This window comes from Hermetia illucens, chromosome 4, assembly GCF_905115235.1.
Source record: "Hermetia illucens chromosome 4, iHerIll2.2.curated.20191125, whole genome shotgun sequence".
In the NCBI taxonomy this organism is placed as follows: domain Eukaryota; kingdom Metazoa; phylum Arthropoda; class Insecta; order Diptera; family Stratiomyidae; genus Hermetia; species Hermetia illucens.
This window is the reverse complement of record NC_051852.1, coordinates 153589761-153606699: the sequence shown is the minus strand read 5'-3', so window position 1 is coordinate 153606699 and position 16939 is coordinate 153589761. Positions and strand designations below refer to the sequence as shown.

At 40.7% G+C, this 16939-nt stretch overlaps 1 protein-coding gene across 1 annotated transcript in view; it reads right to left on the bottom strand.

The window, feature by feature from the left end:
* Window positions 1–16939, bottom strand: part of LOC119653520 (ras-related protein Rap-2c) — a 468746-nt gene that overhangs the window by 11517 nt on the left and 440290 nt on the right. The window contains exons 2-3 of the mRNA XM_038058188.1: window positions 14424–14561; window positions 14236–14353 (exon numbers count right to left, since the gene is read on the bottom strand). Coding sequence (XP_037914116.1) covers window positions 14236–14353; window positions 14424–14561 — 256 coding nt within the window. The remainder of the gene's footprint in view (window positions 1–14235; window positions 14354–14423; window positions 14562–16939) is intronic.

Genomic DNA, 16939 nt, shown 5'->3' with positions numbered 1-16939 from the left:
GTCATATTTTCAATCGAAATTATGGTTGGAAATTATGGATGGCCACGAATAAAAAGTGGGATGATTTTTTTGAGGCAACCCTCATGAACCCTCTCAACCTCATTAAACATCTAGCTAGATTTCTCCCTTTACATTATTACATTACATTATTCCTTCAAGTGACTTCAAAAGTTGTCTGCATCCTCCATCCGAACCGCCCCCAGCCCAGATCAGAAAGCCGGTAGCAACTTGACGCAAGCACACATAGAGACTACTCGGTAGTTTAAAGGTATCTGACACCAGGATCAAGGCACCATAGGACTTTTAAAGACTTAAAAAGAAGATCAGAAGCAAGGACATGTATTTTGCTCACTAGGTGGTGTGATGGCGTAGTTTGTTTGAGTAATTTACAAGTATGGAGTCTGTAATGATAGCAACCTTCTCCTCACCCATCCTAAAACCCAAGCCATCAGGCTTGAAACACGGTAAAAAGTTCAGTCGCCAAAATCAAACTGACACCCAAGGAAAAACGTTAGACTTGCGTCCCATCCGGACCAACCATCGCGCAGGTAGACCCCCAACACATGAACGCAGCATCCGACGCCAGGACCAGAAAACCCCTTGATTTGAGACCCCCATCGACTTGCCACCTGGGTTCTGCCACATGTAATGGGCCTTACCTCAGAGATTGATGGCCTTACGGGGAGAGAGACCCCAAGAACAAACGAGTTGAAAAATTAATCAACCTGTATGCTTTTACGGTTTCAAGCGGTCTCTGACCGAACACGTCCTCGTTACCTCTCTACTTAAAAAAGTGATGGATTTGACATGCTTAAGGATATAATTATTAATTTTAATGAGCAGGGGTGCTACCCTGCTTCGTTTGAAGGATATAGGTTGGGATTGGGTTTTGTTGATTGATAGTCCAATCTTCGGGATTCATCAACAAACGCAGTCGATAACCAATCGTCTCAAGTGGCCAAAATCATGAAATAGTCCGCATACTGGAAGATTTCACTATTATCATGTATAGATGTTGTATAGATATTAAACAACATTGGACTTAAAACGTATCCCTGGGGAATGCCATTTCGAACTTGAATGCTGTCCAGCCCTAGTTGTAAGTGTCAATTGGACATTATCCTTGACCCATAAAACAATTTCAGCAGAAAGCAGAAATGTGACAATTTGTTGCTGAGGATAGCCAGATTAACCTTCTCCTCGGCACTCTTCACACCCAGCACCACAGCCAACACCTGCTGACCTTTACCTTTTCCTATCGAAATGTGTAAAAGGATATCATTGAGGCAAGCAGACGTAGATTTGCCTGCCGAATAATAACAGTTAGCAGGGAAGACTTTCACCAATTAAATTATTGATACAAACGTTGATGATAGAATTAAGCAGTTTGCCAAAAACATTAATGAGAGCAATTGGGCGGTAACTGGTGAAAAGTTCAGGGTTCTTAATTTTTTTTGGGATGGGTACCACTCGAATAATAGACCAGTCCTCAGGAAGGCTTAGCTTGCACCAGATGAGGTTAAGCCTCTCTAGCAGAGAATGTTTCCGGCATCAACCAGCGTACATGCTAATAAATGATATTATCTGTACCAGGGGCGATGGCACGCTTGTGCCTAAGCAAAGCAGAAGTCAACTCTTCTAGAGAAATTAGCTGAGAAACAGTGGGATATATTAGGATATCCGGAAGAGAAGGGGGAGGAGGGCTGTACTGCCCAGCCAGAAAATCAAGATATTCAAGATTTTTTTTAGCACTTGCCGCTAAGGTAACCACGAAATTCCTTCATGGATTTTTGGAAGGACTTGACATCTTTTGTCACAAATAAGTCAGTCCAAATTTCACGCCAACGCTTCGCGTCTTCCACAGACGTTTGGCCCTCTCAAATAGGAGAAAATTTGTGGTGGTGGATCTAGCCCTGAATCGCCTATACGCGATTTGGTTCCTTTGAAAGTACAGTTCAAGCTCCGGGGCCAACCACGTTTAACTGTCTCTGTAGGGTTTTATATTATAATAGCTCCAACTGCGGTCGCAATATCATCTTTTTAAAGTCACAAAAGCAGTTTTCGAAAGCTTCACGTTCTCACTTTATTCCGGTCGCGTTATTTGACCAAAATTTGATACGCGATTGCTGATTCAGCTCTTACTAACTACATTCCTTTACGGACTAAGGGTATTTCATTTCTCATAAAATCTACTCCAACAGCATGTGCAAATACTTGGATAGAATTCGAAACTTCCCTTGTAGGGTAGAACTCTATTGAAAAATCAATCTATCGGCGAGAACCATCTGCCCCGGTGAACTTCAGGGTCCATGAATGTAAAAATTGCACCATCCGTTTGAGGGTTTTAGGTCCCTTGAAGGTAGAAGACGACTAGTGATCCGCAAGTCACAAAATTAAACGAACAATCTCCGAATTGATGGAGTGGAAGAGTTCAAGCTAAATGCAATCTGTATTTGAACAAACGGGGTCCTTATAAATTTATATTTGCAATCGGCAGTTCGGGTCATCTTCAGATCGGTTGGTGAGAACGGAAGTTTTTGGCTACCTCGTTATGCTCTTCTCCATTGATACTCCTTCCTTTTCATAATATCATAGCTCACAAAATAAGTAATTAGGCAGTGTAAGATTCGAGAACTCAGAACCCCTTTCTTATCTATCATAATAAAAATGAGAACCTGTTCGAATCCAGATAAGCACGAAGAAAGCCTACACAATCGAATCAAGATCCGCGAAAAGAAATGCGTTGGGGACTCCTAATATTTGTCAACTTTATGAACTCTTGTAATTGTAATTGTAATAATCCACGGCTAGGGTGAAATACTTGAGAAGTCGTGGGATTAATGGCTTGGCAAATTGAATATTTGAGACGTAGTGAGATCAGTGGCTTGGCAAATTGTACATATTTGGGCGCTTTTTTCTGATAAATTCGTTTCATGTTCAAATGTTTTCGGTAGTATAAAGATTTGCTTCAAATATTCAATTCTCAAAACGGTCTGTCTGGGGATTTTAGGTGGTGTAGTGAGCTGGTCCGAAGCTAATAAAGGGTTTTTCAAGTCAAATAGACCTCGAAATGCCAAGGTAAGCGCCCAAGAATGCCATGCCTCAATATCATCATAAGCTGCGTGGATGCTCGATCCCTCCATGAACAGTTCCCAGCTGTAACTTAAGAGATATTTATTCGGCGGTTTTAGCAAGTAAATTGGGTAGGTAGGTTCAAGTTCCACTTGATTGTGAAATCTACCATCGAATTTTCTCATTTCTTCAATGTAAATCATATCTACTGTACCCTACACCATCCAATAAGCTCCCCCACTGGCATCTATACCGACGCAGTTGCGCTCAGTTTCTAGTGTAAAGCACACCGCAGGCACTCCTCTCAAGACTGTCGATATGACAACTGCAATCGAGTTTACTGGCCCTATCAGCAGTAAAGATGTTACTTATATAGGCGGATTGTCCGCTACTTTTAGTATTTTTGCTATCAATGCAGGCATAAAAACTGTAATTTTACTTCTCCTGAGATATTCTTTCCAGTTCGACTACCACCTCACCAAATTGTATGACTCTGCAACGATTGAATGTCAGCTTCATAGGTTGGTATTCCTTTGCCCACAGAAAATAGGATTTTCAAGGTCACAGAAAATAGGACCCAAAAATTTTTGTTTTGTCATATTTACATGGAAAGAAAAATTATGACAATGTTCTGGGATTTCGCAAGAACAAAATTTGTTGTAGGTGCATTAAATGAATTTTTCGAAGTGGCTAATATCAGGATTCGCACCGCGAGCAAATGCATTTTTGACAGCGGGTTTGCACAATTTTCAGAAATTTATTTCCTTGATGCAAGGACCCCTTACTCGAGCTTTTCAGCAAACACCGATAAATTTAGTTGGTTGTAAATTCTATATATACAGCCGCCCCTGGAATGAAAAATAATCACCTATGTTACACGACATCAGCAACATAGATGTACACGGGTCCTGGAAAGAACTTAAAGGCACCATCAAGGAAGTCGCAGAGAAGGTTATGGGATACAAATTCCAGCGAATGCAAATTGACTGGTTTGACGATGAATGCAGAATATCAGTCGTCGTAAAGAACGAAACCTACAGACAATATATCTAACGTGTAACCGGAGCTAAAAAAGAAAATCATGACGAGTTATAGCGAATTTTGGCGAATTAGACGGGAGAAAAAGAAATATTTTGACGAGCAGTTGCTGAACATTAATGAAAACCTAGCTAATAGCTGGTATATATAGGTTACAATTAAGAACGGTTATCAACCCAGGACTAGCGTTTGCAACTCCATAGATAGGCCTAGTGCCCCATACAAGTAGCCCAAATCAATGGCGATCTTGGCCCCACTACACATCCTTCAATAGCAAAAGAAGTGGATCTCGCCGCGCATTCGCCGAGATGAAACAAAGCGCCGGGGACGGCCGAGATTCCAATCTACCAAATGCGTACACCAACTACTGCTGCGAATTTGGGAGGACAAGGAGATCCTAGACGACTTGCGCAGGAGCATCAGTTCTCCCACCCACAGAAAGGGGTAGATAGATTGCGTTGTGAAAACTACAGAGGCATTTCAATAGTCTGTTCGTCCTATAAAATAGTGACGAAAATTCTGGAGAATAGAATAAGACCATACGCCGAACGACTCATTGGCGATTAACAAAGTGGTTTCAGGTCAGATCGCTTCATAACTGACCAGCTTTTTAACATTAAACTAATCCTGCAAAAGTTCTGGGAATATAACTTCGAAGTGTACCAAGTCTTTCTTGACTTCAAGCAGGCATACGACAGTATAGATCGTGGAGTACTGTACGACATAATGCTGCAATTTGGTATATCAGCTAAACTGGTACGACTGACGAAAATGACTATGACTAACTCCATCTCTCAAGTCCAGAACAGGTTGACTGATCCTTTGAAAGCACATACTGGTTTGAAGCAGGGCGGCGGACTGGCCCCAATGCTCTTCAACCTAGCACTCGAATACGCTATCCAAGCAATGGATACCAATACCAGCGGGACGCTACTCATTAAGTCGACACAATTGGTAGTGTACGCTGATATAACATCAACATCATATCTCGAAAACTAACCGACGCAGACCCTTTACACTGCTACGGAAGGAGTTGGACTTCGCATCAATGAGGACAAAACGAAAATAATGATGCAATCAAGAAGTAGGACGCCAGCACATTCGAGCGTCAATGTAGGAGACCTCAACATCAAATTCGTAGACAGCTTTATATACTTGAGGAGCAGCCTGTCAAAGGACACCAATGAGATTGACCAGGTCAAGCGAAGGATACAGCTAGCAAATAAAACTTTCTTTTCAGTCTTTCCTATAATGAACGACCAGTGCAATGATATAGATGCGGAACCTGGACCCTAACCCAAACTTACGAAAAGTTGTTAAACACATTTGAAAGGAAAGTCCTACGGCGAATTTTCGGAGCAGTTCGCGACGATGGTGGAGCGTATCCGATACAACCATGAGTTCTATAGACTCTACGATCAGCTAAAAGTCTCCAAATTCGTTAAACTACAAAGTCATCAGTGGGAAAGGCGTGTTCAACGAATGAGCGACGATCGCATGCCTAAAAAGGTTATGAATGAACGACGAGTCGACAGAGCGAGACTACTAGGAAGACCGAGAGCACACTATATTCAGACGCCGAGCATCTACTAGCCTTCCAAGATGTGAGGACGTGATAGAGGGAGTGAGATATTTGGAGGACAACGATCTAGGGGGCCAGGGCTCAACGTCGATCTATAGTGCCACGGTGATGATGATGATCAAGTTCTATAGCAATCAGGGAAGTGAGCGAGGGCAACAAACAAACGATGGAAGTTATTTCTCGTTCCGAGACCAAGACAGCGCTTTTCCATGACATGTTTGACCAATAAACTGTTTGAAACCTCTTAGTATTCAAATCCTTTCTTCATCTTACCTCCTGAATTACTTTATATGAGTGCAACCTTATAGTCATGTATAGGGATATAGGCATTTGGCCCATAGATTGCCTTTTTTCATAAGGAAGGGCTGCTGCTATGTAAGCTCAAATTTGTAGCTCGTAAGAAGGGAAAGGACACAGTGTGGCGGTATATGTGTCAATGGGTTAAGCAAAACACAAAGTCAACTGTTCACTGTAACCAGGTTTTCTCTCTTGACAGTGTCTTTACCGATATCGTCGTCAAAGTATTTCACATATGAGATGTGATAGAAAAATGCAGGAAGATCAAATTTGAATTACCCTCCTTTAAAGTGGTCTCCTTGGCTAGCGATGTATTTATATATAATTGAAAGAAAAAGGGTTTTTCAAAGGGCAACCAGTTACTCCTTCGTGGTCCTTTCCACCTTGGATGGCATAAAATCGTTGACAAACACGCTTATCTTTGGCAAAAGTGGAATGGAGTTAAATCCGATGAGTAAGCCAGATGTGGACAAGCAAAAAGATCTTTTTGGGCATGAGTTTCCGAATTAGTTATTATGAAGGGAGAATTCATTGGCAGAGCTTTTATGGCCTCTTTTCGCTTTGTAGCCCCAAAAAGAAAACCAATGAGTTTGATCTTGACATTTGGCGAGAAAACGCGTGAACTTGATCTTGATGTTCGGTTTTGACTAAGGCGCCCACTAACAGGACCTACTTTCTATATCTAGTTGGTCTAGTCATGGTCGGTAAAGACCATGAAAACCGGATCAGTTTCAAACCGATCTTTCCAAACGTGATACATGTCGTCCGGCAATAGTTTAGAAATAAATTTGACAATCAAGGGAGGTTCCACCAATTATTTGTAAGCTGTAGGTAAAATTGGTTTTCACGAATCCATACATGAGACGATAATTTCCTTCGTAAGCTCCCGGTCCAGTAGTATCAATGTCAAATATGCACCTGACATAGACTGGTGCTTCCATCTTAAAGTGAAAGGGCGTTGACGGAGTCTCTCGTTACCTCGTTTGAATCTTTTTGGTGATAGGATTCAATTCATGGGTATTGTAGAAAACAGTACTCCTTCCAATTCTTTCTCTCTAACGTTAAATTACGTTAAATTTTATGGAAAAGGCTATTTAAAATGATGGAAGTAACTCTCTGCCAAACGCTATCCTAGGCAAATTCCTGAGTGGAATTAACCTCATAGACATAAAAAAGTATGTGATACGTCAAATTCTTTACTTAGTTTTGAGTTCCCAAACAGCTTCCATTCTTCTTTTTGGTACCACAACCAATAACCCTTTTTACCCCCATAATATCCCTATAAAAATCACATTGAATATATCTAACCCTTACACGAAATTTTCTCTAACAAGTTTATCTTCAACTCATTTAAACTTCCTCCCTGGTGATGATCATTCAATCTGACCAAACAAACTCCCAAATGTGTGCTATTCATCTGCAAAAGTTCACACTCGAAGCCGTTACAGAGCTCATTTCACAAAGGGACACTATCCAATCGAGAAGGGATTGGAATCCTAATCAACTAAATCATCCCTTTTGTTCTTGCTTTCGTTTTTTGTCCCTTGTTGTCTATAACGCTACACGACACAAACAAACTTGCTCTGGTTTTCGGTTTTGTAAAGGAGTAATCCTCAATTTCAATCATCAAAATGTAGTCATCGTTTGTGGTGAAAACAAGGGCAAGGAGGAGCTCAGGAGGAGTCTAAAACTAAATAGAACTAATAGTTCCTGGTGAACGACACAGATTGTGCAAGGGGTGAATCCAAAACTGGCATTCAAACATGTTTTACATTGAAGTCAGGAAGAATTCAGAGGACTTCCTACACTTTCAGTAAATGCATCTTTTTGTGAGGCTGCTCTTTTGGGATTCAAATCAAAAGCATTAAGGTTCTGCCAATTCTAAGAATATCTCGTTTTGCATTTTTAAGAGGGACACGAATCCTTTTCAAAGAATATGTTTAAATAATTCCATACGATTCCATAATGAATGCGCATATCCCTCTTAAGATAAAAATATCCCAAACAAAAATAAAATATCCTGATTACTTATGCGGAAACCCATAACGGACCATTCTCCTAAAACCATATTCCAGGATATATTTAGAAAAGTCTCTTAAAAAAGCAAGCCAGGACAGGCCACTGAGATTAAATAAAATTTCGAGGACTAAAATCGGGTCACACTCACCACAAAAATAGGTTCAAGGACATGTCACAAGTTTACTACCACTTGACCTCAACTCCATCGTGCCCTATCGTCTCCTTTATGTTCTGATTTAACCCTAATTTTATGAACTACTTAGGGTGTGACCTATCTTGATTTTGTCAAAGAGGACACTCTCTCAATCACGCACTTCGGTAGTGGGGCAAGTTGATGACAGACCTAAGGCGGCTTGAGTCCTGTTTCAAGGATATGATTAATTATGAGAATAAAAAGCTAATCAGTGGACGAGTGTGATTAGATTGTGGGAAGGGATATTAGCATGGATTAAGTTGTGAAATTAAATTGTTATCACTGATGTGAAATTGTGGGGCTATGTGAAGTTATTAACGCCAGCTTGGCTACAATTTGTTCAGCGGACTGTGACTTTCAAGGAAATTATGACCGTCAGCCTAGAGCAAATAGTCGTTAAATTTTGGAAAAAAGCTTTTGAAGGAAAATTCAAAGTTAGTCAAAGGGTAATTCACTTTATATGTACATTTGAAAGTGATCGCATTATTCAATCCTATTATGAAAATTGTCCTGAGTAGGTTTTGGAATCTCAGCTTTCCCCAATCAGCAGCGTGTCCTTTATTTTCTTTTCAACCAATATCAAAGTACCAAGTACGGTGCGATGGTTGAGGAGGTATAGCGTCAGCCTATCAATCTCGTGAACAGGAAACACTAAGCTTATATATCTCGATACGACACCAAAAGACACTACCAGTTTAGTGGGTTTATTAGAGGAAACTAAAGATAAATTTTCAGGTATTATATTTGCCGACAAGGCCGTAGAGAGAAAGTATGGGCCCGGGGTGATAATTATGAGAAAAAACGGGCCCGGGGCCAAAATTGTGAGGGGTTCCTTATCCTCCCTTTTCCCATTGAAATTTTTATTTCAGGCCTCCAAGAAAACTTCGCGCCGGGGGAATCCCCCTTCCCGTCAGGCATGCTTACCGAATTTGACTTCCAGTCAGAACAAAAATACTGGACATTTTGAATGCAAGCTTAAAGTTAGGGTGAGCTAGTGGAATAGAGCAGTTCGGCTTTCGAAATTAGAGAACGCGGCCGCTCGACCTAGTAGAAACGAAGACTTTGGTAGCCAAGTGCCGACATCGGACTGTAAGGAAGGAGTGGAAAAATGAACCGTGATTGAGACTAAGTCCAAGAAGTACGTTTCCACAGACGACACTCTGCTATGCTGCCCTCGTGACCTTTTGAGAAAAAGTTGTGGATAGCCCAGCAGTAATTTGCCTGAGTGTTTCTGGATATTAGAAAGGACATGATAGGACTGAATTGGGGAGAATCTAGGAACTACTTTGGCAGAAGCAGTAAAAAAATTATTGGGAAGGATTAATCCGTTGCTAGATCAGAAGAAGAATTTTTGTAGGGTCAAAGATTGCTAACGCAACGCTGTAATGAATGGATCCTGATTCTAGTTGCCAAGTTAGTAGGTTAGGTTAGTAAGGAACTAACCAGTTTGCTTACCAGTTTTACTGTTCGCACCCTAGTGATAAACTTCATTATATTCCCAAATAGTGCCTAATAAGAATTCTTCTTTGGGCACTAGATTCGTATAGGGAAGAACTGACTAGAAACTTGCAAGTCACTGACATAAATTGATAGGAAAGTATCCTTTGTTAAGAGCACTTTTGTTCTGCAAGCATACTAGAGAAATCTTGGTCGATACTGAACAAAACTATAATATTAGGGTCAACGAATACTCCTAAACAAAAGAAGGGCGGAAACTCTAATACAAGCATCAGAACAAGTCCGAGAGGAGAGGAGGAAAAGCGGATGATTATCCCCGAACTTTTTCCCAAGCCTTGGAATAGGATAGTCAATTTTCGCTCGGATTTCCCGGGCACAGATTCTGACGACCCTGGTATTATGTCCTCTACTATTCCAAACCATCAAAGTCCATCTCCATGTAATAAGGGCGTGGTTTCTAGAATATTTTTTTTTAAATTTGTCACTAGTGTATGATGTCACTAGAAGTATGAGATGGAGATTTCTTTTCTTCATGGATAAGTATTCTTCATCCCACTACGATAAAAGCAGGGCAACCAATGTGCAGGAGAAATGTTCGAGCTATCTCCCTTCATGTTATGACGTCATTGAATCGCATGACGAGAGCGCATGAAATTCTGTGAAATTCTGGATAAGCAGCATATTTTTAGGTCTATTTGTATTAACAATTAGGTCATGAAAACAAGGTAAAGATCTCCCTTAGCGTTTTCATTAACTCAAAAATTTTACTTCGTTTTTATGCTTAACCAGTTTGTCGGCAATTTTTACTTCAACCGGCCAGTAGAGTCGTAGGAGAAACTTATGGGAGCTACGCTTCAATTTCAAAATCAACCCAATTTTATTAGATTCCATTCCCAGCCCCTAATAAAAGTTGCTAGCATGGGGGAATCATTCCCTTCTCCCTTTTTCTAGACGGATCAGCACGGGCGCTTACCGACAACTCAATAGTATCTTGAGGGTCCTTGGCTATTGTTTAGATTTTTTTGTCCCCTGGGAAATTTCCACTAAGAATTTTTATGTAAAGATCAGGTCAAAAACAATTTCCTCGGAACCAGATTGCAGAAATATGGGGCATGCCTCATTTAAAAGTTCATTTCTCGTAATGTCTTTTCACAAAAATTCAACTTCTTTACTTCAAACTTCATCTACTAGACCCCAAAGCCTACCTGACAAAGCAAATCAAGCCATTTCGCTAAGCACTTGGATGTCACGGACAGGCTCATAGAAGGGAAGTTCAGGCCTCAACTCAATTTGAGGAGTCAGTCTGGTTTTGTTAAAGTCTCCCTATTCCGATCTCCGACAAACCTCTAGTTTGAGAAGAATCCAACCCTCTCCTTTTCGACAGGACTACATCCGATTTTTAGTTCCCACTTTTCGAGAAGCCGGAAGCACGATTTTTTCCCGAGAATTCAACTGAACGTTGACTGTGAGACTTATTTCAACATTGGCCACATCTGGAAGGTGTTCTTCTATCACCTGCTACACTTTTTTTTGTCTGGAGGACAATTCAGGGCTTTCAGTTTCTTGCCTCAAAAATATAAAGAGACTAGAGGCGTACTATTATCATTTTGATGTCCAAAGTACTTCCTTTTAGAAGTAGGCTTGACAAAAGGGGCACTCAAAAGGGGAATATTTCCTGGGAATGGAGTTTTCTCAGGGGCAGCAAAATAACGTGCCCTGTTGACCACTAAAACCCTTATGGATCGTAGTGGCGCTAAACTAGATCACTCTCCCTTATTATTCCCGCGTTGTTTTCATTTGGACAATTCTGCAAAAGAAGGCCGTTTAAGAGAAACTTATCACGATTCTATAATCCGAAGGATCATTTCTTAAATGAAGGTAAATCTTTATATGGCAAACGGAATTCGTAAAATTGAGGGTGGTTTTCGATCTTTGAGAATGTGCTTCAACTCCCTCTAGGTTTTCCCCGAGATGTTTGCACTTATCATCCGCTGTTATGTGCCATGCGTTTCTAGGGTGATAATTTTGGCATAGTAGATTCTAATGCATGATATATCGTAGCCCTAAATGTGACCTACTCACTGCCTCTTCCGTTTTCTCATGAACACATCTACTGACAAATAGCCCATATGCCAACGTAATTCTTTGCCCACAATTGTACCGGGCCAGAGTATTCCAATGACACGGTGATGACAAATGCTAACGACAAAGGCCTAGAGCTCCCAAGTAGCAATGGCGGCCATATTCCACGTCCTACTCCCATATAGCATGCAACACCGAGAGTGGCCTCAAGTTGATGTTGGCATTCAGGTATCTCATGTCTAGATTTTAGATAAAACATCGAAAACGGATCTATTAGTATAGTAACATCGAGTTTGGTGCTACTATCAGCAGAAACAACTGTTCCGAGGTAGACGAATTGATCGATGTCCCCGATATTATCCCCACTAATATAGATAGAAAGAATGCGACGACCAATCAGATTGAGAGCATTGCTTTTGTTGGTATTTATCTTCAGTTCGACTTTCGTTGGCTCCTTCCCCAAATCCAGAGCCATTTGGCCAAGGTTCATTCATCAGCGAAACTCATGAGTTTGAGGAAAGATTTCATGGTCCATTGAAATTTTCCACCTTCTCCGCCAAGGCAATATCAAACCGATAATCGATGATGACTAGGAATAGTATCGGTAGAATGCCTTCTCGAATTTGATGAAGAGTAAAGTGAAATAGGGATGAAAAGCAGGTGGAGTGAGGATGTAAACTTCGCACAATGCTCCCCAATAATTCAAAGGGTGCACTCTTTCGTTTTCTACTCACCATCTTTCGACTCTAAAGATGTGCAAAAAATTGGATATAGCAACTACAAAGAAACAGCAGGAGCTGCAAGGAAAAGTTTCATGAGGAAACCGTCAAATCCAGCGTTTAAACGGAGCTTTTGCTTCCAACGCAATAATAAATTCTCTCTTGTCACGGGACACGAAGTGCTGCACTTCCCGAGTTACGTCGCGGTACCGAAACTTAAGGGTACCCCACCACGCAGCGGCAATATGACGCTTTAGTTGCTTACGTTCGTCCATCTGCTTTCAAGCTTCTGCAATCAGCCAGATCTCATAACCATGCCCGGAAACCTGACTTTTGACAGAGAAAAGAACACTTTTAATGGCGGCCCAATGCGCTTCAGTATTCTTCAGCGAGAGTTCTTTAAGTCAAGGAGGCATTTATATAACATAGGAAGTCTTGGTTATATTAAACAAACGGGGAAACTATAATTGGAACTCCGAGTGACTAATCTTCGTATAGGATACAGCCGCATGTTTCTTAGATGTCTTAGTTATTTTAGCCAAAAATTGGAACATCTTCTACTACTTCCTGAGTTTCTGCGCTCTTACACTTACTGGTTCACCCTGGAACTGAAGTCAACAAAAAACTTCGTAAAAACAATCTACTGCTAGGAAGAAGTTCCTGTCTTCTGGAACCTTTGCTGAATTCGTTTTTTCCAAAACTCTGCGTTCCTCAGCCAGAAACTTAATACTTAGATCTAGAAAGGATTATCTGGCCAGTCTTGAAGACCCACTGGAGCGCGGAGTCGTGCAGTCACGCCAAGCTATCTAGCAACTATCTTGTGATTTACCACTACTTTTCTTGAGTCTATGTCCTCGTGCTTCTTCTCTGCCAGAAGGAAATGCAGCTTGCCCCAAATCTCCTACCATTCCCTTCCCTACCCCTGTCCATGTCGAGTAACTCATTGGCAGGCTTGACGCCAATGTCGGCCCACGTCACGATGGTTTTCCTAATATCATTCTGCTTAAAACTGGTCAGTCCATTTCCCTTCCCCTTTGCATTATTTTGAAGAAGAGCCTCGAAATAAACCATTTTTCTAGCCTGTGGAAAGAGGCTTTGAACATACTCATTCACAAAAGTGGCTACCGCATTCTTGCTGAGAATTACCATCCCATTTTTGTCACCTCAAAGTGAAAAATCAACACGGCTTTGGTAACCTTAGGTTCACTGCCTCCAACTTGCTCGACTTCACCAACTTCGGATACTTTACCTAAAACTTTTCTTGCTTTCTCTTCCTTCTGAGGGCAACAAGAAAAGGGAGTTTTACTCTGCTTATTGTCCGTTAATAAATAATTACATTAATTAAATAAATGTATTATACTTAATAAAACGGTTGTTAAACTGGAAGAAAGAAGCGTATATAATATGAGTAATGAATGACTGAACGACAATTTGTGTCTACACAATGTTCACCCCACATGAGACTTCATAAGGAGAAGTGGGGGGCGGGGGGGCTAAAGGACAGCATGCAGCCATGGAATGACAGTAGCGAGTGACTGATATTTATTGTTCCTGGGAGTCGTTTGTTATAGGTATTGAAGATAATTCAAAGAGCCATGAGAACTTCATGCGTTGCTCATTGCTTGCAAAGTGGTGGTACTAAGGGTGAAGACTTCAAAATATTATTTAAATTAAAATATGCTTCTTCTCTTTAGTGTTCCAGTTAATTTTGAGGAAATCTGACTGAATTCTTAGTAAATAAAATATTTCTCTAGTATCTGAAAATCATTACTAACCTTCGGCTGTTGAAACTTCTCTTTGGCATTCTAAATCGAGTTTATTTGCGACTAGGAGGATTGGTGCGGGTTGACTACCTTTTACACGACTAATTACACTTTTCATATTTGCTATATCCTAAAATCGAAAAGAAATTAGATAAATTAGATTCTATGTCCTTCAGTAATCTTCGATAGAATTGACTTACTTGAAATGTTTGATGATTTGTTAATGAATACATTACAATAAAGCCATGACCATTTTTTATATACAAATCTCGCATCGATGCAAATTGTTCTGTACCGGCTGTATCTAAAATTTCTAGGACGCATGGTGAATTATCAACCTGAAATTAGAAGGTGAATTTGTTGCATTAATTAGGTGCAAAATGAAAATACGATAAGTTGTTAGGATTTTGAATATAAGTTACTTTTGATAAAGTTGTTTACACATCTTTTATATCTTATCTTGAAACTTTTCGGAAAAAATCCAAATAAAATGATATCTGAGTTTAATCGATTTGAAAGTAAATGTGGATTGTATAATAATCGTGTTGTGGAGCTAAATTCTGTTACATTCAAAAAGTTCAGAAACCAAAATTTGACGTGTTCTGCAAAATTGCAATCTCGGTGTGCACCTGATGGGACAGCAAATTTGACAATAAGGTCACAAAGTGCACCAAGCTACAAGTTTAGGTTTTTAACACCAACCACCTAATACGGAAAACTAAAAGAACCCGCCCACGACGAGATCGTCGGAACGACTAAGCAAGGTAAGAAGCATCCCATTTGTTAAATAAAGGTTGCAATTTGAGGTTCCTTATCGACACCGAAGCCGCAGTCTAAGCCCCCGTCACTTCTAAAACATCAACCTACGGGGAAAACTCGGATTTAGTTGACTTCGCATTCAGAGCACCACACCGTCTTGTTCCAGAGAAGTTTGCCGAAGTAAAAACAACCCTTTAGACAATAATTAATTGGACCAGTTTTCTACACATGATTTAAACAAATGGCACCATAGCTCAGACTACCGATACTGCCACAGTCGCGGGTAAGGGTAATGTTCTAAGGGGCTACACCATGTTCTCCATAATTGACTTGCCTAGAGGGTATTATCAGACCCCAGTTTCCACCAAAAAGCGAGGTCATCATACCATTTGGTTTATATGAGTTCGTTGGAATGACCTTCGGGATAAGAAGTGCAGCTCAGACATTGCATCGATGTATCGATGATGCGCCGCGAGATCTAGATTTTTGCTCAGCATATGTAAATACATGAAATCCTTATTACTCGTAAGCCACCAAAGAAGAGCCGTTTTAAAATGTCTTCACAAATTTGGACTGAGCATCAACATCGCCAAATATAACTTGGACCAAACACAATTTTAAGTCAAATACCCCGGCTGTAATATTGATTTATTAGGAATTCGAACTCTACCTGTGCTCGACAGTTGCATTTGCAATTAACCCAAGTGCCATGTTTCAGAACTCAAAAAGTTCCTAGGAGTTCCATGGAGTAGTTGAAATGCAAGCTCAATTTTTCTCAAGGCTACCATCGTATGGAAGAAACAAAACTCTTTTCAAACACGTAGTGATAGTTGTCACCCTCTCAATCACCAGTGATGCATCAAACCAAGCCACCGAAATAGTGTTCCAGAAATTCCACGAACCAAAAGAATTCGCTGCAGTAGAAACATGGCAATCTCGTTAGCTCAGTTCCCCACAGGAGAATGTGGGTCCCACCAGATAGGACGGCTTTCAACCAGGCTGATCACGTCCTTAGTGAGAAACCACCTACATAAATTCCGCATCCGTGAGGGTCGTTCATGCCACGAGGCAATTGAAATGGCGACTACAATTTTGGCAGAGCAAGATACCGATGCCGGATAGCAAATAGTAGAAGTATCAGGCTCAATCCAACCCCAACGAAGAAATGGCCTCAAAATATTTCCGAGCGTTAAAAGACTTGTACCGAGACCAGGAAGCCGGTGACAATGACGTCAAGAGAAGAGAAAATCATCGAACAGGAATCTCAGAGTAAAGGGAAGGAATGATTTGATGAAGAATGCCAGCAAACCATCGATGAGAAAAATGCTACATGCAGGCACTATCAGGAGCCAAACGAGATTGATGAGTAGAACTAAGACATGGAGCAGCGAAAAAATCGACGGGCCCGACATTTCGAGGACCCACTCATTGTTTCACAACTTAACCTCGAAGATGTCAAGGATGCAATTAAGACGCTCAGAAACATACCTGAGCATCATACAAGGAGTAGAAAAACGAGCTCCTAAGCACAGTTTGGTATGACGAAACTGTCGAAGATTGGCGTTAAAGTGCCACTTGTTCTCTTTATAAAAGAGTGTCAAAAATAGTCAAAAGAACCTTGAAATCTAGAATATTGTTAGCAGATACCAAGGAGAATTTCAAAAGGAAAACTCAACGATTGATCAGATTAATTTGCTATTAATTTCCGTTAGCTGCAAACAGCATACGGTGGTGTCGATATTTCGATATTGAATAAAATATTGTCTGAATTTGAACTCCTTGGACTTGTCAGAATGACAACGGCTCAGTCCAGCGTTAAAATGAAGCTACAAAGCCAGCCACCAAGATGTGTCAGCACAGATTTCGGATTGAAAAACGCGATCGGCTAGGCCCAACATTATTCACCATCACTTTAGAGTGCATAATGCGAACGAAGCTAGTGAATCTAAATGACATA